Raw genomic sequence first — 23,436 nt, 5'->3', positions numbered from 1 at the left:
GGTAAACAAACATTATCTCCTTTTAATATTGATGCGTCATATTTCGTACATTTCTATGACAATTACGTATTTGACTTTTAAACTTTTAGCTCCGAGCTTACCTGGACAATTTTATTTCAAATGCGTGTTATGTCAACATTAGAATCATTTTTGCTAGATATATAAAGTATCACTCTACTCAATGAATAAACTGTTGTAGGAGTTAAACATTTTCAAACGGACATGAAGGAGAATTATTAAGTAGTTTTCCATTTCAAAACATTGTTGTTACGTGTTTTAGGAAAATGTGAAATAATTCTGCATCAGATATTTTGCGTCAGAAAATAAAATTGTAATAAAAATCAGTGACGTTAAAAGACGTTTTATACTTCACACCTCATTTGTTTTCATACGACACAAAGCAATAAATAGTCATCCTCTGAAATAAACTGTGTCGTGAGTGTAGGGTAAACATAATAAAGAAGATGTGTTATGATTGCCAATGAGAAAATTCTCCGCAAGAGACCAAAATGACACAGAAATAATGTATTACTATAGGTCACCGTATGGCCTTTAACAACGAACAAAGCCCATACCGCATAGTCAGCTATAAAAGGCTCCGAAATGACAATGTAAAACAATTCAAACAAGAAAACTAACGGCATTATTTATGTTAACATGGCGACTTTGTAATACTATCAACTACAAAAACAAAAACAATGTGTATCTGTAAGATGTAAGATGTATTTGCACGGTTTTTTTTAATTTTTAGTTAGTTGTGTTGCATGTCTGTGCTATATGTTTACATAATTATGACTACTTCATCCAAATTATTGTCATCTATCATTCCTGTTTGGATTATTCAACAAATTAATTCATTATAACAAAACTTTAAACACAAGTTTCACCGAACTTATTATTTAATATTTAATGATGTGTAACCTTATAGTATCTCATTAGATTTTGTTTCCGTATCCTTTCTTTTTCTTGAATTATTTACCCACAGGATCTCAAACGAATCCTTTTTATAAGCCGTGTCAATATCTCTTATGCTGATACTTCATTATCCAAGGATAGAGGAAACATTTGACGCTCACACACATGTTTAACCCGGCGAGTCTATATACGACTATTCCAAATCAGGATACTGTTTAATATTCAGTAGTTGTTATTTATGTCTAACTGTCATACTAACTTTTCGATTATTGTTTTGTCAAAAACCAAAGCTTTGGTTTCGTTAACATTTTGGGACTTTCTTGCTGATTATGTGGTATAAGTTATGTTTATTGTTGTAAGCCATTAAATAAAATATTATTGCTGACATGTACGTCACTGAAAGATAGTTGTCTCAATAAAATTGAGAATGGAAATGGGGAATGTGTCAAAGAGACAACAACCCGACCAGGGAAAAAAACATCAGCAGAAGGTCACCAACAGGTCTTCAATGTGGCGAGAAATTCCCGCACTCGGAGGCGTCCTTCAGCTGGCCTCTAAACAAATAATTACGACTGGTTGTAAATTGAGGTTTATTATCTTATACCGTGTAGTTACGATCGATCTGTACGTATCTTATCTTGAATCGTTTAGCTTCCAGTATACCAAAATAATTGTTTTTAGAAAGCGTAGAGTAAACATACCCAAAAGCAAAAATATATATTGAAATTATGGTCCATATAATCATCGTGGTATTCTATTTGAGTTAATTAAGACCATATGCAACACAATATGCTAAAATTTGTGCTGCCATACTGAAGGCTTAAAGAGACCACTTCCGGTCTAGATGAAAGGTTCAAACTTCATCTTCCAAATTCCAAATTTGTTTTAGTATTAACAAAAATCAAAGTGTTTATGAACAGACTTTTTACTTCCAGTTAGAGACCACCAAGAAATTATTTTTGTCTTAATTTAACTGAAATATTTTTTTGAATTATATTCGTAAATTTGCTTCATTAAACTTAACAATGACACTATATTTTTTATGAAAAGAACCGCTCCTCTTTCTAAATCCAGACACGTTTGTAATCACAATCAAATTAACTATTTCCTGGTCAATGAATTGTTTTTCTTCGAATAAACTGATTGTAATAAGTTTGTAACAGATTTTATTGCAAAATTTTAGTATAAAATGACGGATTAACCAAACTAAATCCAACAGAACATTAAGCATAGTATAAAGGAAATTCAGTATCACAATCTTATTGTCTAGAAAATGTCGGTCAAAATGAATGTTACTTTGTCATCAATGCCCTTGACAATTACTTTGTTATCAATGCTTTCAGTAGTAGTACAACTACGGCCAACTCAATTGAGTTTGATTTGAAAACAAACAACAAATACTTCTATTATCAAATATTACTTGGAAGCTGTCATTTTATCACAACCTTTTAAATGTTTCTCATGTGACCTTCGATAAACAGTTGTTGATGTATTGTCAGTAATGTTTTTTTCTGATTTACTTTATTTTCACCATAGAACTAACATCCATACAATGAAAACTATCTCCATGTTATTTGCAATTCTAGAGTAAGAGTCTAGTTGCGAAATTTTCATTTATAGAATTAATTTGCGTTGTTCTAATTTGTTTTCGAAACGGTTTGCTCCAATTGCTGTAACTGCCATAAAGAATGCATAGACATTGTAAATCATATGTTTTCTTTACAATTGGTCTATGAATAAAACATGAAAAGGATGACAGGATTTATTAAAAAGTACTCAAAAGTACGACGGACCACACTAACCAATAGCAATCAAAGAAAGTACACGTTTTTAGGAAAAAAATACACGAACAACAAATCATCCAGATGGCCCAGATAGCTTGACCTGGTAATTACAATAAATGAGGTTGTGTTATGAAATGTTGTATGGACAGAAACCCCTACCCACCCATCCACTATCTCGCCTCCGATGTTTCTAGTTTAGAGCATATTTCGGGTATACCTTCCAGTAATACACACACTAAACATACTGCAAAGTCCAGCTCAAACAGACTGATAATTAACCTTAACAAAAAAGGCAACAGTAGTATACCGTTGTTTAATAGTCAACTATATCGATTAAGCGAAAACAAATCCGAGTCACAAAAACAAAAAGTAAAATAGTTTTAAAGCCGAATCTTACTTTTCTAAATGATGTAACATCTCTTGTGATTGAGCCGATATGCATATGATTCTTTGTCATTTATTTCAGTTCATCCGTTGTCTTTGTGAGCAAATAAGACATATTGATTTAACTACTTTTTTCTGGTAAAAACAACAAGGAAACCTAAAATAAACAATAAGCAAGAAAGATGCAATGTTTAGATTTAACACAATTACACAATTGGTGGACTGGAAATTTAAACAAAATGTATTGCTTTAATCATATTAGTCCAAATGTGGCGAAATGCACGTTCAACAAAGACAGATGTTTTAGTTTAAGGTTATGTTTTACACTCAGAGATTCATTCTGATAATAGCCTGGAAATATGACTATTTAGCACAATCAATGAATCATATATGGAATACCTTTTCTGTGCCAGATCTAACTGTAGATTCATGTGTTTTATCTAACAATCGAACACTTGACATTCTTAGAATTGACAACTTTAATCACGATAGTATTACTTGATGTTTATCTTCTGATAAAGAACGTTCATCTTATTCAGCATTTCATGTAAATACCTGCGGTAACATTTTTATTGAAAGGCTTTCAAATTGATAATTCTAAAACTATCTGGTTGATAAATATTATGTATAGTACATAATATAAACATTTTTAATTTGTCTCTTTTATCATAATTCTTTTTGATTAACTTTTTTATTACCCTCTTTCCTTAAGTTTTGACACGTTAACGGCATCATAGGGGCCAAATATTGAAGTAGATATTAAGATATCCCCCTTCCCTTCATAGTATTTGAGTACTTACAATTGAGTTTAAATCCCGATGTAGGATGAACAAAAAAAAGCGACACAGATTCGCAAATGGAACATTGTTTCTTGAAACCTCAGACTCAGGTCTAATAATATGTAGTATCAGTCCTGTTTAACGTTTGTTTCATCAATAGAGAAGGGTTGTTCTAACGTATTCAAGATGTTAAATAGTTTAAAATATTGAAAAGATTTAAAAAGTATTGTTACAACGTTACTGTATGGTTAAATCTACCAACCATTAAACAACAAAAATCATACATACACAGATGATATGAAAGGTAAACCACATGCCACAACCCCTCTTGTACCAGGAAACACATATATTTAAAAGGCTAAACAACTATACACAGGGATATTTTTTGCGGCAATATTTTCACTATTTTCGTGGTACGATTTGAATCGCAAAATTAAATCTACCGCGAAACTTTCATGGAAAGACCGATTCATGAGTTGAAGATCAAACGTAAACTTTCGTGATTCACAACATCATAGCTGGTATGCATAAAATTAATTAGGATTTGTTCCGAACAAACGCATCCTACGATACATTAATACAATAGTTGGATATTTGAATTTAAATGCTTTTATGATTTTATGCATATTAACTAAGTTTCACAGATGACATATATATAAACAAAAACCACACTTCACTTCACTTCAGAATGAAAATGACGACGTTGAAATTAAAAACATTAAAATTTAAAAGGATTGAAACTCAAGCAATTGGACGTTCTGGATATTGTTATAAAAACACATCGTTACCAGTTTGTATGTGAGACATATCAATTAGTTTTTGAGTTAATACTACAATGCTGAATAGCGCAATCCGATCACAATATTAAATAATAAGAAGTGAAAATAACAGATTTAATTTACACTTAATTTGGGCACTCATTACATTCATTGCGTGTGTACTTTTGCACACTTTTTACACTTTCATTTTGTTTTAGATTTACGAGTTTGACTGTCCCTTTGGTATCTTTTGTCCCTCTCTTACAAGTAAACATTACTATAAATAATTCTAAATTTACACTAATGATAAGACAAATACTAATTACTTATTTCAGCGTTAAAAAATGATTTCTAATTGCTTTAATCACCTTATTGGCGATAAGTGTAATAGTACAACTGTACTATAGTTGTACTTTTTCAAATTCATATATGAAATTTATATAGGACAATGAGGTATATCGAATTCAAAACTTCGCGATTTTGATTTGTTGGCTAAAACGCCACAAACGTTCTACTGAAAACCTTCTTTTTGTCGTAGTAGTCTATGTGTTTCAATCTTCTCAAAATTGCAAATGCATTTGTATTTGAAGCGATACTTTTAAAAGCGAACATGTTCAACTAGAATCTTATTTATACCTTCAGAGAACTAGGTCTAACTTCTTTATATTCGTGGTAACAGAAAGGTAAAAAAAATAAAGGCAACAGTATACCGCTGTTCAAAAGTCATAAAGAGCATTCATAAAAAAAACAATAAAATAACCGCAGCACGTTGGATTTATAGCTCAACTTTACAATTATTGAACTGCAAATTAACCAAAAATATAGTTATTATCATTTCTGTACCTAAATCGATCATTATTACTCTACTATCAGCAGAGTTTTTTTTAGTTAAGTTAAAGTTTGGATTCTCATAAATCAGTCTATACTTAATCGTGTCAATAGAGTGGGAATAGGACATATTAAATCATTTATTGCTTCATATTGAGGTCACTTTTATGTTGATGTGATATTATGCCAGAAATACCTGTTTAGTCACGTGTTTTATGTAACAATCGAACACTTGACTTTTTATAGAAAATTTGATTAGTAACGATATTATTATATTACATGATCTTAACCTTCTGAATAAAAACGTGTTTCTATCTATCATGCATTCAGATTTCTATGGTAATAGTTTCTTCAAATTGGAAATTGGTAAACTATCTAGTTGACCACCGCTATATGTAGTCCTTTGAAGAAGGTCTTTGGTGTATTTTACAATTTGACTCTTTAATTATAGTTTGAAATGACATACTACTCTTCCCGCGTTTTGCATGCAATCTGCAATATGATGATCACAGAGTGAGTAGATATCAAGCTACTTCCAACAATATATATACATCAACGTTCTACGCCATCTTTGGGAAACCATGACATTCCTCCTGTCAAAGTATTTCATTCATTTGTAGTGGATTAAAACCCCTCTGTGGGAAAAAACTAAAACTACCGCCATCAAGTTTGTAGATATAACATTGTTGGGCTATCAATTTTTGACGACGGACAAAGATTGAGTAGATGCAGTGTACGTATTATCATCATTTACTATACACAAACAAATAAACTCATCTTAGATACCAGGATTAAAATTTTATATTGAAAACGGGTTAATTATAAAGTAAAATATATACTTCACCACCTCATATCCTTTGTTACAAACCTTGATGGAACCCACGGAGGTATTAATCTAATAACAACAGCCGTCCATATAAATAAGTTAGATCGTACAATTACAGTAACATTCTGTTCAAATTTCGCTTTGGGGTCCTGTTTTTCAGTTTTCGTGTTAGAGAATGACACTTCAACATAGTATTAACATCACGTTCTTCTGCCATGTGTTTCGTAAAAAATGTTTTACAACTACAGTTGCTCGTAAGTATGCATGTGTTCGTCTGTCATCTGTTCCGATAAAAAAAAATTACGACTAAAGTTGATAGTAAGTATGCAATTCTCAACAATTAACGCGTCTGGTTTCGTACATATTTAATAAATTATTGTCAATACTAAGGACATTGACTGTACAGGTTATATCCTCGATAAAAATCTTTGGTCCAATGACAGTCAATTAAAGAACAATTTTCCGTGTTTGCCATGTATAATGGACTTTCTAAACTCCGGTTTTTGGAGGTTTTTTTCTTAATGTTGTTTTTCTTCTGTTTATGCTGGAGTTGTCAGTTTGTCTCCTGCTTATGAGATTGAACATACCTTTGGCAATTTCTATCCTTCGTTAATATATATGACTTTAACGGAATATTAGATTATTGTCTAATGACCACTAAGATTCACAAAGTGTTTCATTTTATGGTAAGTGTACACAAAACAATACTGTTCTTCTAAGGCTATAGATCTATTGTACCCTCTTTGATATTGTCTTAACTTTACACAACGGTGAAACTAAATACATATCCAATTCATTTTTATGCCATTTGCGTTCATGTCTTACGTTGTAAATTGCTGTCTAAAATCACAAGGTGAGCAAAAGTTAACGCAAAATCAATATTGTCAAGATTGTTTATGATATTCTCGTATTCCTGTCTTTCATTTTTGTGCTTTGTCTATGCCTTTTTGTATGTCTTTGTTAAAATATATATATGACGTGGCTCTGTGCTTATACATCCCGTCACTGGGTGATTGTACTATGGTTAATTTGTGTTTTTTCTTGTCATTATTTTTGCTGATGTGCTTGGTCTATATACTATTTTGTGCTTCTTTTTTTACAGATCTGTTTGAATGGAATTAAAACATAATTTTAACTGCTGCATTTTCGACATGTTAACCTATTATGTCTGTTTGTTTTTTTCACGCACCATTGTCAATATAATGGAATCTGATGCGACTGTCATACAAGTTAGAGGTTTAGCTAGTACTAAAACCATGTTCAATCCACCATTTTCTACATCAGAAAATGTCTGTCCCAAGTCAGGAATATGACTGTTATCAATTCGTTTGATGTGTTTGAGCTTTTGATTTTGCCGTTTGATAAGGGACTTTCCGTTTTGAATTTTTCTCTGAGTTCAGTATTTTTGTGAATATTTTTTCATATATACAATGTCAGCGCGTAACATTCACTCAAGTCTTTACCTCAATATTTGCTTTATTCATGTTAAACATAATCGTTTGTTATATATGATTATATATTTATCAAAGGTACCAGGATAACAATTTAATACGCCAGACGCGCGTTTCGTCTACACAAGACTTATCAGTGACGCTCATATCAAAATAAATATAAAGCCAAACAAGAACAAAGTGTAAGAGCATTGAGAATCCAAAATTCCAAAACATTGTGCCAAATACGGCTAAGGTAATCTATGCCTGGAATAAGAAAATCCTTAGTTTTTCGAAAAATTCAAAGTTTTGTAAACAGGAAATTTATAAAAATAACATATTTTTTAAGCATAAAAGTTTGTTTTGCTCTGTTTAAGAAATTGTTTGTTTTAGATGCTTTCTTTTAGTTTCTACACGTTTTAATATTGAATGTCTCGCATGAAATTATTAAGGAAAACAGCCCGTTTATACGGAAATATGTATCATACTTTTAACGATCTTATTATCTTATTATATAAGATGTAATTCGCTAGCTTAACCAGCATAGCAGTAAGCTAGTCACGCTGGATCTTAAGTTTAATTAGTAAGTTATTTTTCATATAATAATCACTGCGTCAATGAAATTCCGTCTGGGACAATAAGTGAGTCATTCAATCTTTGGTCTTGGTTCAGTGCATCCGGAACAAAATGATACATAACAGTTTATATTCTAGATTTTTGGTAAATTAATTTGTGATTCCACTATGAATAACCTTGAAACTTCATCTGACAAAGAAAAACTCATTTAGTGACTATATTAATTGATCGTTTGATTTACCGAACGTTACTCGATTACTCACTCGGTAAAACATTTACAAAATAGAGACACAAAATTATACCCATTTTATGTGTCTTATGATCGTAGGATCCTCAACATTATTAACTAGGACTAGGCAATAGATCAAAGAAGTGTATACCATAATCATTAATTTTACTACATGTACATGTCAAATCACGTAATTTATTAATATCTATAGAAAAATTATTACTCAAAGAAAAGTATTTGGAGATCGTAAAAAACACATTTAATGATCAACAAAGGGGTGTTGATTAGAGAAGTTACTGATGCCACTAATCATTTTCTGAGGGTCGATATTTGTTCTTATTTAAATATATTATCTTGTTAACTTTTTTTTGTGACGTTTGGGGGAGACTAAGATTAACTTAAAGTGTGAGCCTTTGAAAATGCTCTTGTTCATATACCCTGCATGTACCATGTTTGGAGGAATTTTAAATGACAGTTAAACGCAAACATTCGTGTCGTATTCTATTTATTCTTAATTTTGATTAATATGTAATTTCCAAATAACTCTCAATGAAAACATTTTTTGTTAAAACTTATGAGACTATAAACATAAAATTCTTCGTTAGCCGTTAAACCCCAATGTTGATTTAGGAATAGAAATGTGTTTGTCTGTCATGTGTTTCGATAATATGTGTTACGACTCTAAAGTTGATCGTAAGTATGCAATTCACAACAATTAACGCGTCTGGTTTTATGCATAATTGATAAATCGTTGGCAATGCTTAGGACATTGACTGTACAGGTTACCGGGTATATCCTCGAAAAAAATCTTTGATCAAATGACAGTTGAAGTACAATTTTCCGTTTTTATATGTTCAATGGACATTCAGAACACCGATTTTTGGAATGGTTTTTTTTTTAAATGGGTTGAGGGTTGTAAAAAGGTGTTTAGGGGGGGGTAAAGTTGTTTCTCTATATGTTTCTTTTTCTTTTGTTTGAGCTAGCGTTATCAGTAGTCTTCCACTTATAAGTTTGAATATATCTTTGGGAACTTCCATGTTTCTTTTTAATCTCTGATTTCAATAGAAAAACAGATTATAGTTTAAATTAGGACTAAGATTCGCCACTTTGATTTAAGTTGTAAGTTTCTTTTTATGGTTACTGTAAACCAACATATTTTCGCGAGCGATTTATTTTCGCGCCTTTTGCGAGTAGAAAAATAATGCTAATTTAAATAGTCGTGAATATGTATAACTGGGATCTTTTCTTATTTAACTACATCAAGTCAATTAGATAATATCGAAATTAAATCGCCACGAAGTAGACTAGATAGGGCTAGTCGCGAAATGAAATAAAGTATCCGCGAAAATAAGTTGGTTTATAGTATTGTACAAACAAAAGTAGTTCTCAGGCTATTGATCTATTCTACCCTCGTATGAATATTTTCTTAAATTTACTAAAAAGGTAAAACCAGAAACATATGTGTCATTCGCGTCTTATGTTGCAAATTGCAGTTTAAGATCAAATGGTGAGTAAAGCTAACGCAAAATCATATATTCAATGCCAGCACGCCTTTCCCTCAGTAGTTGCTTTATTAATATCATTCATAATCGTTTTATAAAATTTAATAATATATGAAAAAGTTTATATTGATCCATTTAAGAAATTTTGTTTAAGATACTTTCTTTTTGTTTCTAAACGTTTTTATCTTGAATATCCCGAATGAAATTATTCAAGAAAACAGACCGTTTTTACGGAAATATGTATCAAATTTTAACAATCTAATTGTATAAGATGTGATTTCGCTTTGCTTTACCAATATAACAGTTAGCTAGTCACGATGAATCTTAAGTTTTATAAGTTTGATATTTTAATATAATATTCACTGTTTCAATGAAATTCCGTATGGGACAATGGTTGAGTCATTCAATCTTTGGTCTTTGTTAAGTGCATCCGGAACAAAATGATGCATAACAGTTTATATTCTTTATTTTATAGTAAATGAATTTATGATACCGCTATGAATAAACTTGAGATGTGCGTATTGTTATGCGTTTACTTTTCTACATTGGTTAGAGGTATAGGGGAGGGTTGAGATCTCACAAACATGTTTAACCCCGCCGCATTTTTGCGCCTGTCCCAAGTCAGGAACCTCTGGCCTTTGTTAGTCTTGTATTATTTTAATTTTAGTTTCTTGTGTACAATTTGGAAATTAGTATAGCGTTCATTATCACTGAACTAGTATATATTTGTTTAGGGGCCAGCTGAAGGACGCCTCCGGGTGCGGGAATTTCTCGTTACATTGAAGACCTGTTGGTGACCTTCTGCTGTTGTTTTTTTATTTGGTCGGGTTGTTGTCTCTTTGACACATTCCCCATTTCCATTCTCAATTGTATTGAAACTTAATCTGAAAAAGAAGAACCCAATTGGTGACTATATTGAACGCATCTATCCCATCAAACAAGAGATAAATGATACAAAAGTTTAGTCTGCCTCATATCTGGTCTTACATCTATAAATTGCTGTTGTCTACTCTATGGTCGAGTCGTTGTCGAGTTAAAACATTCCCCATTTCCATTCTCAATGTTATCGACAACGTTAATCGGTTGAAAACAAAACTTTACGACAAAAGAGATGATTCCGTTCCAGCAGCAAAGGCATACGGAATATAGATCACCTAAATTGAAACGATATTCCCGGGATTGTATTTCCTATCAATATAGTTTCCTTCATAGGGTTGCTGCTCACAAGGAAGCCATTAAACCAAGAGTTCCAAATGGTGAAGTTGTAATCATTTCAAAAATGTTACGGACGCCATCACGAGTTGGTTGACCGTTTTGGAATATCCTTTTCAAAGGTGATATCGGATATGTTCCTTATGTTGTAACTACAATCTCGTTCCCATTTCACGTATGTGACCTACCGAATTAAAAATATTTACCAGGTTTGAAATAACATGAGCAACATGACGGGTGCAACATGTGGCACAGGATCTGCTTAATCTTTCAGAGCAACTGAGTTCACCACAAGTTTTGGTGGGGTTCGAGTTGATAAGTCTTTAGTTTTTTATGTTGTGTATTGTGTGCTTTTATTTTTGTGTTTGTCTTTTTTAGTCATAGCATTGTCAGTTAATTGTCGAACTATGAGTTTGAATGTCCTTCTAGTATATTTCGCCCCTCTTTCTGCTCTCTTATTGTAATTCATATAAAATAGCATCCATGACCAAAAATGTGTCATGATTCTAAATGCATGTCATGTAATGCTAGTGTACACTTGAATAACAATTTGTTTTGAACAAAAAGTATAATATACACGTATCAAGCTTTCATTTCCTAAAATTAAAGGAAAAGTCCAACAACATTAGAAGTTCCCATCTTTTTTTTGGAAACATTACCTCTTTAATTTGATCATTACATACTTTTTACCTATCTTAATTTCAATACATTATGTTTCTTATAGCATATTCAGAATTTGAAGATTTACCCTTACGGCCAGAAGTCTGCTAAGTTAAGAGTTCAAGTGCATAAATGTTTCGGTTTCTAAAAAAATCACATTATTTTATCAAAATTTTCAATTTTTATGTATAATTTTGTAAAATTTGTATTTCAGTTTTCAATGTTTCACTTTACTAAAATAATATACAATTCGTGCACATATTTTCAAAGTTTATGTAAAATATTTACCACTTTCATAAGCAGAACATCGGTAAACTACTTTCATATTGATGAGTGACGTGAAAGTTTACGACTGCTACACGACTTTTATATATACAGACTAATAAATTATCGTTGATCATCTCAACGAGATTGATTTTCTCGCTTGAGCTGGGACAGCGAAAGTGAGAAAAGCAATCGAGTTGAGATGACCAATGATAATCTGTTTATCGCTATTTTACCTATGACGACGTTGTCATTTTCATGTCAATTTCGTTAGCAACGCCACGTGGCCTCCTTAGTTTCTAGCGATAATTTTTCCATCTCAAGCGAGAAGCATGATATGAAAATTATCACAAAAAAAGATCAAAAGAAAAATGCACAAAATAGCGATAAATTTAATTATTCATGTTATACGAGATGAATCAATAAGTGTACCCCTTCTATCTCTATAATGATCTATGCCTTTTGATAAGTCTCTCTGGAATGTATTGTACAATTCAGGGTCATTCTGTCTTGTTTCTTGTATTGTTGTAACAGCACGATGCCATCTTGTCTTTGGACTGGAATATATGACTTTTTGTCGTTGTAAACTTCTGTTCCTTGATACTCGCATGTTTGCCTGCCAAAATTATATATTATGTTACTTCAAATTTGTTCCAATCTTGTACTTCGGTTTAGTGCTGATAAATAAGACATTGTGTCTGTAAATCAAGTTCATAATATAAGGTTATTTTGGCCATTGAAGATGCAACGCCCTCTGAGTTTTGTATATTAAAGGTCTTTTAAGTTTTACGCTCTCAGACATTTTCTCATTATTGCTTTCGATTCTTTGAACCACAAACTAAGCTAAGGAAATTTATTAAAGATACACGTGATTCTAACACGGTAAACCATTTTACGTTTGTTGCTTCTGTTGTTTTATTATTTTTTCGCTTTGATGAATATGTTATTAGGGTTCTTCATTTCTAGGAGAGGTATATCATATTTATAACTATCTTTAAAAAATTCAAAAAAGAATTAAAAAACAATTATTAGATTTCGAAAATCTCATCATTTTATAATAGCATTCTGGATAATATAGTTAAAAACTACTTATCTTAATCAAACAGTACAGTTAATAAAAATATAACAACTTTAACTAACTACAAGTTCATCTAAATGGATTAATTGTGATTTAGCAACTGGTTTAAATTATTGCGTCACTTAATTTAAATTTTCTATTAGTTTCGCCTGTTGCATCTCGTCAACGCTTCCCTTATCTCAACTACACATGTTCTTATCACTATCTACCAACTCCACTTTCATAATTGGGCGGGGCAGCTTGCATTTGGGTTTTTTATTCCTAAGACCCAATTATTTTTGGTAAAATATATGCAACTAGTCTATTAAAATCAATCTTTTGCATTTATAAGGACTTCCTTTGTGTCGTTTCGATGCTTTGTTTATCTTTTTTTGTTTTGTCCTTACAGCCTTTGACCCCATTTTTGTCTGACTGACGGATCTTGTTTATTATGTACTACTGTTAAGGTTGTTGTTTTGTAGTATTACACCTTGGCTATAACCTGTTTTCGTATGCTGGTCACTCCTTTCGTCGTGGAAAATAGCTTTGGGGTACCTGGCTCATAACTCCTTGTTGTTATTACTACACGTCAGGTAAAATATTAAATTATTAATCAACTACAAGTGATTTTTCAAGTATATAGATAGAAAATTACTACTCGTTATGTTAATAGTATTGAAAAGGTTTATGTACGTTGGGACTTTAAAGTTATTTCTATCCTACGCTTGTTATGATATGGCAAAGGGAACACGAGTGTCTCACAACGTGTTTCATAGAATTGACCGTTTCATTTCGAACATCTGATTTGAAACAGGTAACGATCCCATTATAACATGATATTGATATTTTTATGTAAATAGTTAATGCGATTTGTATAAAATTTTCATTTCTAAAGTGCATATTTCATTAAGTCCAATTAAGGAATTAAAAGAATGCACTTGCTATTAAATTATAAGCCTCGTTTTATTTCATAACTCTGTATTTGAAAAAAAACGGTTTGTACCAAATATTTTTGGGGTTTTTTTTCGAAACTTTGAGCAAGCACCCTTAATGTCAATATTCATTTTTTCATAACTATTTAAGAACTATGGGTTACACTAAAATCTGTTCTGTGAAAGATCTGTGAAAAATCTAAATTCCTTCGAGGGAAATTCATTTACATGCTAATAGAATTACATTATAGTAACTTAATTTCATGAAAAGCTAGTCATTCAAAACGAAACCTGGTATACCTGTCTGTGAACAACCAGTAACCGCATTAATGAACAGATTATCAGCTTACTATTCACCGGCATAACGACAAAAAATCAGGATATTTACAAAGTTATTAATGAGATTTTTTCAGTCTTATGTATTTCAATCAAAACTTTGCCATTCGAAACCAAATTCATGTGTGTACACTTGCATATCGAAATCTAAAGTCATAACAAAACTACCAAATACTTTGTAGTGTCCAAAGTCCGGATATCAATGACGAAACGACGGATCAACAGCAATAAGTAACATTGTTTGCTTCGGTATATGAGTGGCTAGAACTAAAATTCTAATTGTCTAAGTTTACTAACGTTCTCTTCTTCTTGTTCTTTAATTAACTGCTGGAAAAACATTATTATATTGTCGTCGTCTTTTCGTTGTTTATGGTATTGCAGTGAAACTAGACCCTAAAAGGCAATATGTGAGGATTGATAAATAATGAGTCTTAAAGTAGTATGCAATTTTTTTAAAACTTACAAAATTAGAGGTTCTACAAAGAACTAAGCACAAAGTAAATTACAAATGCAAAGAAATAAGGAGAGAATTGTGTGCATTGCTCTCATGAGATAATGTGCTTGGGACAACATGTTCTTAATTTTATACTTCCGAATGTGAGATACTTATGCTTTACTTGAGTTAAAGATTCAGATACTGTTAATCAGAAATTATCGCGAGTTATTTGTTTCTGCAAATATTGCGAGTGGTTAGTATTTCAGTAATCTGAACTCGTATTAAAATTTCAGAAAAGACACCTTAATCCAGTTTTTCTCAAATTGAAATATAATATCTGGCATCTTCCCCCATTCTTCAAAAGTCTCAATAATGAATTTACGACATGTGTTTGAATTAGCAGTATTTAGTTTGACGTCCATTTACACATAAGTAGAACACATTTTTATTATGGGCCAGCTGAGGTGGTGTGCTGTTCTTGCTCTTTGGTCGGTTGTTATCTCTTTGAACTAATTTTTTTTATTTTCTTCACAATTTTATTCAATTCCGTGTAGGCTTGAATCTAGATTTATACAAATAACATGTTCAATAACAATATCTTACCAGGTATGTTGCAAGAACAAGACCAATGGTATATCCAACAACTACATCCGTCCAGTGACACCGATAGGTACGTATTTCCCATAGACCACATACCAATGCCAACATTAGGAAGATAAAGGATAGAAACGGTCTGAATATTCGCCCCGAATGAGATTTTAGAGCTCTATGAAAGTATAACTGTAAAATACATATACATTCCTTTTGAGTGGGATTAGAATCAGCAATCTTAATAAGATACTATACATAATTACACCTTATGTAAGAATGCTGCATTTTAATTGGTTGGGAACCAGCGTATTTTTTGCACATTCTAACCTTTTTTCCTCATTTCAAAATAACTTGCCTTATTTTACTACTGCCGATGAATTTGCCTCATATACAATGGTATTATCAATTTTGGATATTACTTTTTTACCCTTGCGGGCCTGTTCCCGCCGAAATTGTTCGGAACCTTTCTCACTTATCCCGATTATTTTAAAAGACAACATGTTTAAATAATATTGATTGGGTTAAACCAAAAACTGTAGGAGATATATACATATAAAAGGGAAAAAGACGTCTGTACAAATGAACGATTTAATATTAGAATAACAAACGTACATGTATAATTCCCGCGGTACTACGATTACCATTCACATGTGTAGACATTATCAATCAAAATCGATTCGGTGTAATTAAATAAATATATCGTGTAAGAGAGGGGACCAAAAAGCCTAGCGGCTTGGGAAATTTCGCAGTCCCTTGACTGGTATTTTTCGCAACTACCCCGGCCATACATGATATGTCTGTTCATAATTTCCATACACAGAAAGAAGCTTGTATTGCAGATTAATAGTTGTATATAAGCTAACTAATAAGTCTACAAATTTTATATTCTTGATAAACAAACTATAAAAACCCCAAACTTCTAGTCAAAATCAAAAAATGGAAGTCCATAAAACTACAATTCAGTAAAAACAACTTTAAATATTGCTTAATACATCAGAACAGATGACTACCTGAATAAACATTAAACTAAAGGGAACATGCATATTCGATCTTGAAAAACAAATTGAATAAACTTACAGACATACAAATAAACATATACATTTGGTATATCGTAATAATAAAACTCGTACGAAAATATATACCAACCTATTGTATAGATATGATCCGAACAAAATGTTATCAAAACTTTATTTCTTAAAAATTGGTATGGAAAAGTCACCCAAAAACTTTTCTATATCGACTTTGTATTTGTTGCACCTCAGTGTTTCTGTTGTTCCGTTGTTTTTTCTCTTAAAGTCGATGTATTTCTCTCGGTTTAAAAACCCGGATATGTTTTCTCTCAATTGATTTATGACTTGTGAACAGCGGTATACTACTGTTGCCTTATTTACAGTTGGCTCATATCTGTGACGAATCATTGTTTTTCTTACTCTATGTATACACAAAGAAAACGTTAAGCCCCCCTGATTTATTGCATTATATTTTTTCCGAAATGTTAATTTTAGTATAAACATAGATTTTAACAAGATCAATTTTCCTTTTAAAAAATGTGAAAATACAGGTTTGACCGGTTGTTAAAAAAAACGACGTTTCATACACGTGAACGATGCCTCCCATGCAAATTGCAAAATGCAGTTTCCTCGCGCTTCAAATTTTAGTATTTGAGTCCGGCGATTTGAAAATTTAATTCACACTTTGTGAGCATGATACGAAGACGAATATCGGAGGTTCAAAGACGGCAGATTATCGGCATGTGGTCATCATGTTTATCTTATAAAGCTTTTGGACGTCAGATGGGCTACCAGTATACTAAAGTCAGCCAGCTGGTATAACATTGGTAATATCACAGTGTGATAACAGGGCACTGCAACGCCTGGTTAGCTGAATGCCATTCGCAACAAGTCCTGTTCTTAAAAGAGAATTGTTACCTCATAGACAGCTATCAACCTTGAGGAACCGGTTGTAATCAGCAGGACTGAAGCCAATGACGGTAATAAGACGTCCGATGTTAACTGAACGACATCAACAACTGCGTTGGGCATGGTGCTTGGCACGCCGTGGTTGGAACTTGCGGAACTGGCGCAAGATCCATTGGTCAGACAGAGCCGGTATCTTCTGCATATAACAGATGGAAAATTGAGGGTTTGGAGACATAAAATTTCAGCATTTACCCCAAGGAACATCAAAGCAACTGTACCTTACGGTGGATATTCTGTGGTATTTACCCCAAGGAACATCAAAGCAACTGTACCTTACGGTGGATATTCTGTGGTATAGGAATGCATATCTTATGACTGCAAATTAGACTTGGTCCCTATACTGGGAAACCTTAATGGTGATCAATACATCAGAGACGTTCTCCGGCCAGTAGTTGTACCTCATTTTGATAACCACCCATTTGCTGCAAGACCTGAGTTTATGAATAACAACGCTAGACCGCATCGTTAAAGGTCGGTTACCGCATTTCTGCAAGGGGAAGCAGTAACTGCTCTTCCATGGCCTGCCATGAGCCCCGATTTAAACCGATAAAGCATATTTGGGACACGTTAGGCCGTCGGGTACAGGCAGCCGAACCACCTGTACAAAATTTTCGTCAGTGGGAAGCAGCGTTTCATCGGGAATGGCGGCTTATACCAAAGCAGGAAATAGCAGGAAAATTATGGATACCGTTGACAGACTTATAATGGACGTTAAAATGACATTAGTAGCATGCAGAACGAACTCAGAAGTTCTATACTTAAAATGGACATGTTTTAGTATTTAAACTGGACTTTTTGTTTTTTGTTACAATCTATTCATTAACTTATTATTTGTGTTGCAATTTGTTTTGTATTACTTAAAGCTAATGTTATGGTTACAGTCTGCATCACTAATTATGGTACCAATTGTCCGAGGATCCCATGTACCTTATCGTTATATTTGTCACTTTGAAAAACAGTGGGGTGCTTAACTTTTTTCATTGTGTATATATGATTTCTGTCATGAATCATAGTTTTTCATCTTATGTTTATCTTATCCATACTTTTTACATACCACAATGAATACACAGGAAAATGTTGTCATTGCTGAATATAAAGATGGAAACGACGACCTGAAATGATACACAGAAGGAAGGATAACTCGAATTGTCAAGAACAAGTTCACGATCGGAACTTTTACATAGGAGGAAGGATAACTAAATTTGTCAAAAATGAATCCGAATTACAAGTCTGGAATAATGACTTCTAATTTGAGAATGTATATTTGATCCTATTAATAGATGGTCATATTGAATAAGATTATAAACAATGATATCATATATATGTTTCCGTTGGAATAAACATTCTATACTCTTCATTCTGTGAGGGGAACAAGCATTATTTCTGAAAATTGAAATAATATTTACTGTGTTTCCGATGCGTCAAAATAGGTTAACAAATTTAGTTGCACGATTTCACAATTGCCTAAGGAATGAATTAGACATTTCCTTATTTAATACCATTTTTTACACATTTTCTCTGATAGACTTGTTTTTGTAACATCTATTTGTTCCCTACCAGACCTAGTATATTAGAAAAAAACAAAAAGTGAGAAAAAACGGGTACATACACCTTGTAGTTTTAGACTAATGTCTGTACCAAGTCAAGAATATGACTGTTGTTATCCATTCGTTTGATGTGTTTGGGCTTTTGATTAGGAAATTTCGTTTTGAATTTTCTCGGAGTTGATTATTTTAGTTATCTTACTTTATATTATGTATTATTATTTGGGGTCCTAGCAATTCCCTCATTTTTTCTTTGTTACATTGATGTGCATATTTAGTCGATTTGTGACGACATTTTAACACCTGTTAACTACTATTGCATTAATAATTTACCTAGCTTGTCTTAATTTGATTTCGTCTGTTTGTGTACACAATTCGTCCCCACCATAATTAGACTGGAAGTTACACTGTGACATATTAGGTTTACATACTTCAAGAAAACTTGGTGTCAATCGTCCTGTCATCAGTTTTATAATATCTACATAGATCATAAGCGATAAAATGCCAAACAGGAAAACACCTGAAAAACAGTAATTGAATTTTAAGTAAAATATCAAATCTAAAATCTGAAATTGTCATTTAGAAAATGTCAGTAGAATTTTGAAAAATTGTCATAAACTAACCAGTATTATCATCGAATATCAAGTCGCAAAGCAAATGTACATATAAAAAAGGTAAAATATACCCCTTCTTTATCCTTCAATATCTTAAGAATTTTTACATCCTTGTTTTGAAACTTTAAGTAGATTTTCTGAGTAGTTAAACGAAATTTTTTTCGTCAAAGTTTTTGATAGAGGTTATCCAATATGTGTAATTCAGTCCTTTCACTGTTTTAACCTACATCTGTCAACCTACTACTAGTATATATAAACTCATTATTGATATCTATTGCTGTATTGAAATGTGTACATTTCGAGAATATTTGACGATTGATTGAGGTAAATTTATCAAATCTTCCTGTATGATATTGTAGCCTTTAACTCTTTCAATAATAGGATGTTTGTTTATACATTCTTGTATAAAGATTCATTTTGATTTTAATTAATTTATACTAGAAAATGAACTTACCAGAAAAGCGCATCACGCGTAGAATAACTTGTGTAAATTTCAAACGACCAGCTTTTAAAGATTTCTTTTTGTCGCTGACAAATGCCCAAATTCCAGTTTCAGTTAATAAAATCTTAAAAAAATATAAACGGTATAATAATAACATTTATTCACACATGTATGTGCAGCAAACAAACATGTCATAGTTACCAGGTTTTGAGTTTTTAAGCCAGACGCGCGTCATCGGTAGAATCACAACGTTGATAGGGTCAAATAAAGTGGCCAGTTAATAGAATATTTTATGGTTTGCATTATTATCTTAATGTCTTGGTGGAGTGTTGCTACTCACAAAGAAGTTATTGAACCAACATTTCCAAGTGGTGAAATTGAAATCATCACTTTTTACAGACGCCATCACGAGTAGATTGACTGTTATGGAATATCTGTTTGAATGGTAAAGACGGATATTTTCCAATTGCAGTAACCACAATCCCGTCCCCTTTTCCCTGGAACAGACCCACCGTATTAGGACGTGTTATAAGGATTTGTTCTTACAGTAGCAACTCGACTGGTGATACATGTGATATATAACCTACTTACCCTTCCGGAGCATCTAAGATCACATCCGGTTTTTTGGTTTGTTTCGTGTCACTCAGTTTTTAGTTGTATATGTGTATACATAAAATTGTTTGCTATTTGGTTGATTTCTTTTTTGCGATGAAATGAACGAACTAGAAAGACTATCGATAAGGGATCACTGATATACATAGATAATTTGTCGCTTCTAATACATTTTCCTATGATTCATTATTGATTCAAAATTAAACTGCATGATAGAATTATATAGTACATAAGGATTTGTCTACAAGATAAACATAGAATGGAAGCAACTTTTCAATCATGATTAAACGTAGGTAAAAGAAAACTGTCAAAGTAGGTTCAAGGTTGGTACCTTCATGCTTTACAGGACCATTACCAAGAATGAGTAACAATAATTATACGTACAATGCCGATCGGTAAACAGAAAACTAATATATATATTAATGCCTCAGGAATCTGCATATCAAAGGTAAATCCTGCCTCTTGTGATGTGGAATATTTAATTTCATTGTCTGTACAAGAGAAGTTAACCTTTCGTATTGGGAAAACTGTTGTGAATCTGAAATTCAATTCAAATATATATATATCATATTTTCCAGTTTCAAAAGTTATTGTATATTAAACTCTCAAGTCAAATAACCTTTAGTAAATAAAAATAAAGATTGACTCGTTTACAGTCAATGATATATGTAAAAGGTATTTTCACAATATTGTTTGTCTATTTGTCTTTTTTTCATTTTTAGCCATGGCGTTGTCAGTTTATTTTCGATTTATGAATTTGACCTGTCCCTCTGGTATGTTTCGTCCCTCTTTAACAATACATATATCGATACAAAAAGCATAATATGTTGTTCATTATAAAAAACATTAAGCATATTACACTAGAAACCCTGTAACAACTGTGTGAAACGGTGAGACACGTGTTGGTATCATCATTGCTCACGTTAGAAAATGCAAACAAAAGTCTAAAACCCTGCATGCTTCTTTCTAGATTGGAATATATGTGGATTATGTGTCTCTTTGTTTGGAGAGAGAAAATGGCATAGTATCAGTCTCTTATAATACTAGTAACTGTTAAACTTCGTAAGTAGAATTGTACTACTTTCGGTTCTATATTTTAGTTTCTTCATATGTTTCTCGTTTTGTCTGTCTGGTTTCTTTTTTTAAGGGAAATATTTTTTTAAATCGTTGTTTTTGGATTTGGTTTTATGTTTTGTTGGTTTTTGGAGTGTTTTTTTTGGTTGTTTTTTTTATTTTTTTATATCATGATATATGTTTTCTGTGTAGTTTGGTGAACTGTTGTTGATAACTTTCTCTTTTTTCCAATGGACATGGTTTACAGCTTATTGATTGTGATTACCTGTTCGTCTTTTCTTATTAAAAATAATAAAGAACTTAAAAACAATCAAATTATTACCTCAGAAAATACTCCAAAATACAAACAACTGCCAATATTACTATTTCTATTATAACTGTAATCATTATGGTACAGTTCCATTGTGTGCGGACTTCCGGTGTACTTTTGACCTCTTGTGCTTCCTCGTCGTCTGGTTCGGGTTCTACCATTGCTCTATAATATAATGCAAATGAAGGTCCCTTCAGATGCCCAGGGAATTTGGGACTTTTCGAAATACAATGCAATATCTTAATGAATGGGTGTCGAAATCTGTCGAAGTAAAAAAAAAAAAGACCGGAAATGTGTAAATCTGTCGGAGAGTAATACAGCAACTCAATTGCATCGATGGCTAATATGTATTTGGTGATTTTTGAAGGATGGTTTTGAGGCATTATGAGAAATTATGAGTAATTTGAATGAAACCGAAATAAGAATTTCAAGAGTTGTTTGAAAGTTTAAATACTTTCTTCGCAGTTAGTGTATTATTCATGACCAAGAAGGAAACATAATTGAGATTATCAAATAGTTATCAAAAGTACCAGGATTATAATTTTATACGCCAGACGCGCGTTTCGTCTACATAAGACTCATCAGTGACGCTCAGATCAAAATAGTTAAAAAAATTGTTTCATGATGTCAATTTGACACGAACAAGTAACAAAGAGATGGATGGATATTCCTTTTTTCACACCATTATAGAAGAAAACTGTTACATTAGAAAATTAAATAAATAAAAGTACCTACCTGAAATATTATAATCTCATCAAAATTAGACTATTCCAATCACTACATATATTTATTGGTAATTTGTCTACATTAGTTTGTAGTTTTCTAATATGCCCATCCTGAGAGGCTGCTTGAAGGTAATTTTAACCACTTTACCATTTACATAAAAATTTACCTATCAAAACATCATCAGATGTGAATATAAAAAAAATCACTTTGAACAAACTTCTCTTTTTTTTTGCATGGATTCTACAGCTTTAAACGATGTGTGCAGAAATAGCTATACATCATTCAAGATATCCTAAAATTTATGTTTGATATGACACATGTTGTAACAAATCAATATTGACGATTTCAAAGGCATTCATAAATGTTTGTATTTAGCTGCAACAGCTGTTTCTATTATGCAAAGGGGGATAACGAGTTCAATAAATCAGTTTTATGACGCAAAAAGTGTTGAAATATAATGATATCATACAACCATCGCTAAATAGATAAAGAAAAGAAGTAAAGAAATCAGACTATAATTCAAATTCCCCTTTCAAATATCTATCAGTTGTACTTTTTTCTCAAGTGTATTTTTTTCTCATGTATTCCCACTGGCCGTGGATCTTTGGGAATGTTAAAGAACTAAAACTATCGCCA

General features: G+C 32.1%; 1 protein-coding gene across 2 annotated transcripts; it reads right to left on the bottom strand.

The window, feature by feature from the left end:
* Positions 1–12,523: 12,523 nt before the first annotated feature.
* LOC134716069 (phospholipid phosphatase-related protein type 1-like) lies at positions 12,524–23,086 on the bottom strand. Of its 2 annotated transcripts, none has more exons than XM_063578810.1 (9): positions 22,810–23,086; positions 22,087–22,335; positions 21,075–21,228; positions 20,091–20,202; positions 19,356–19,542; positions 18,533–18,590; positions 15,512–15,688; positions 14,770–14,865; positions 12,524–12,763 (listed from the first exon to the last, which is right to left on the bottom strand). In XM_063578810.1, the coding sequence occupies exons 2-9, from the start codon at positions 22,233–22,235 to the stop codon at positions 12,548–12,550; spliced, it is 1,149 nt and encodes a 382-aa protein (XP_063434880.1). In that variant the 5' UTR covers positions 22,236–22,335; positions 22,810–23,086; the 3' UTR covers positions 12,524–12,547. The 2 variants fall into 2 exon arrangements, with proteins under 2 accessions (XP_063434880.1, XP_063434888.1); XM_063578818.1 differs by having other exon boundaries at positions 22,087–22,239.
* Positions 23,087–23,436: the final 350 nt, after the last annotated feature.

This window comes from Mytilus trossulus, chromosome 1, assembly GCF_036588685.1.
Source record: "Mytilus trossulus isolate FHL-02 chromosome 1, PNRI_Mtr1.1.1.hap1, whole genome shotgun sequence".
NCBI lineage: Eukaryota > Metazoa > Mollusca > Bivalvia > Mytilida > Mytilidae > Mytilus > Mytilus trossulus.
Note: the sequence above shows the minus strand (reverse complement) of the source record. Positions and strands in the feature narration are given on the sequence as shown.

Excerpts from the sequence above, each read along its gene's own strand:
- LOC134716069 (XM_063578810.1), bottom strand. The coding sequence starts at position 22,235 with ATGGTAGAACCCGAACCAGACGACGAGGAAGCACAAGAGGTCAAAAGT. Across the intron at positions 19,543-20,090 it reads ACGCGTGATGCGCTTTTCTG|GTGTTTTCCTGTTTGGCATT; the intron begins GTAAGTTCATTT and ends ACTGTTTTTCAG. Across the intron at positions 14,866-15,511 it reads TTGTTCTTGCAACATACCTG|GGTCTAGTTTCACTGCAATA; the intron begins GTAAGATATTGT and ends ATTGCCTTTTAG.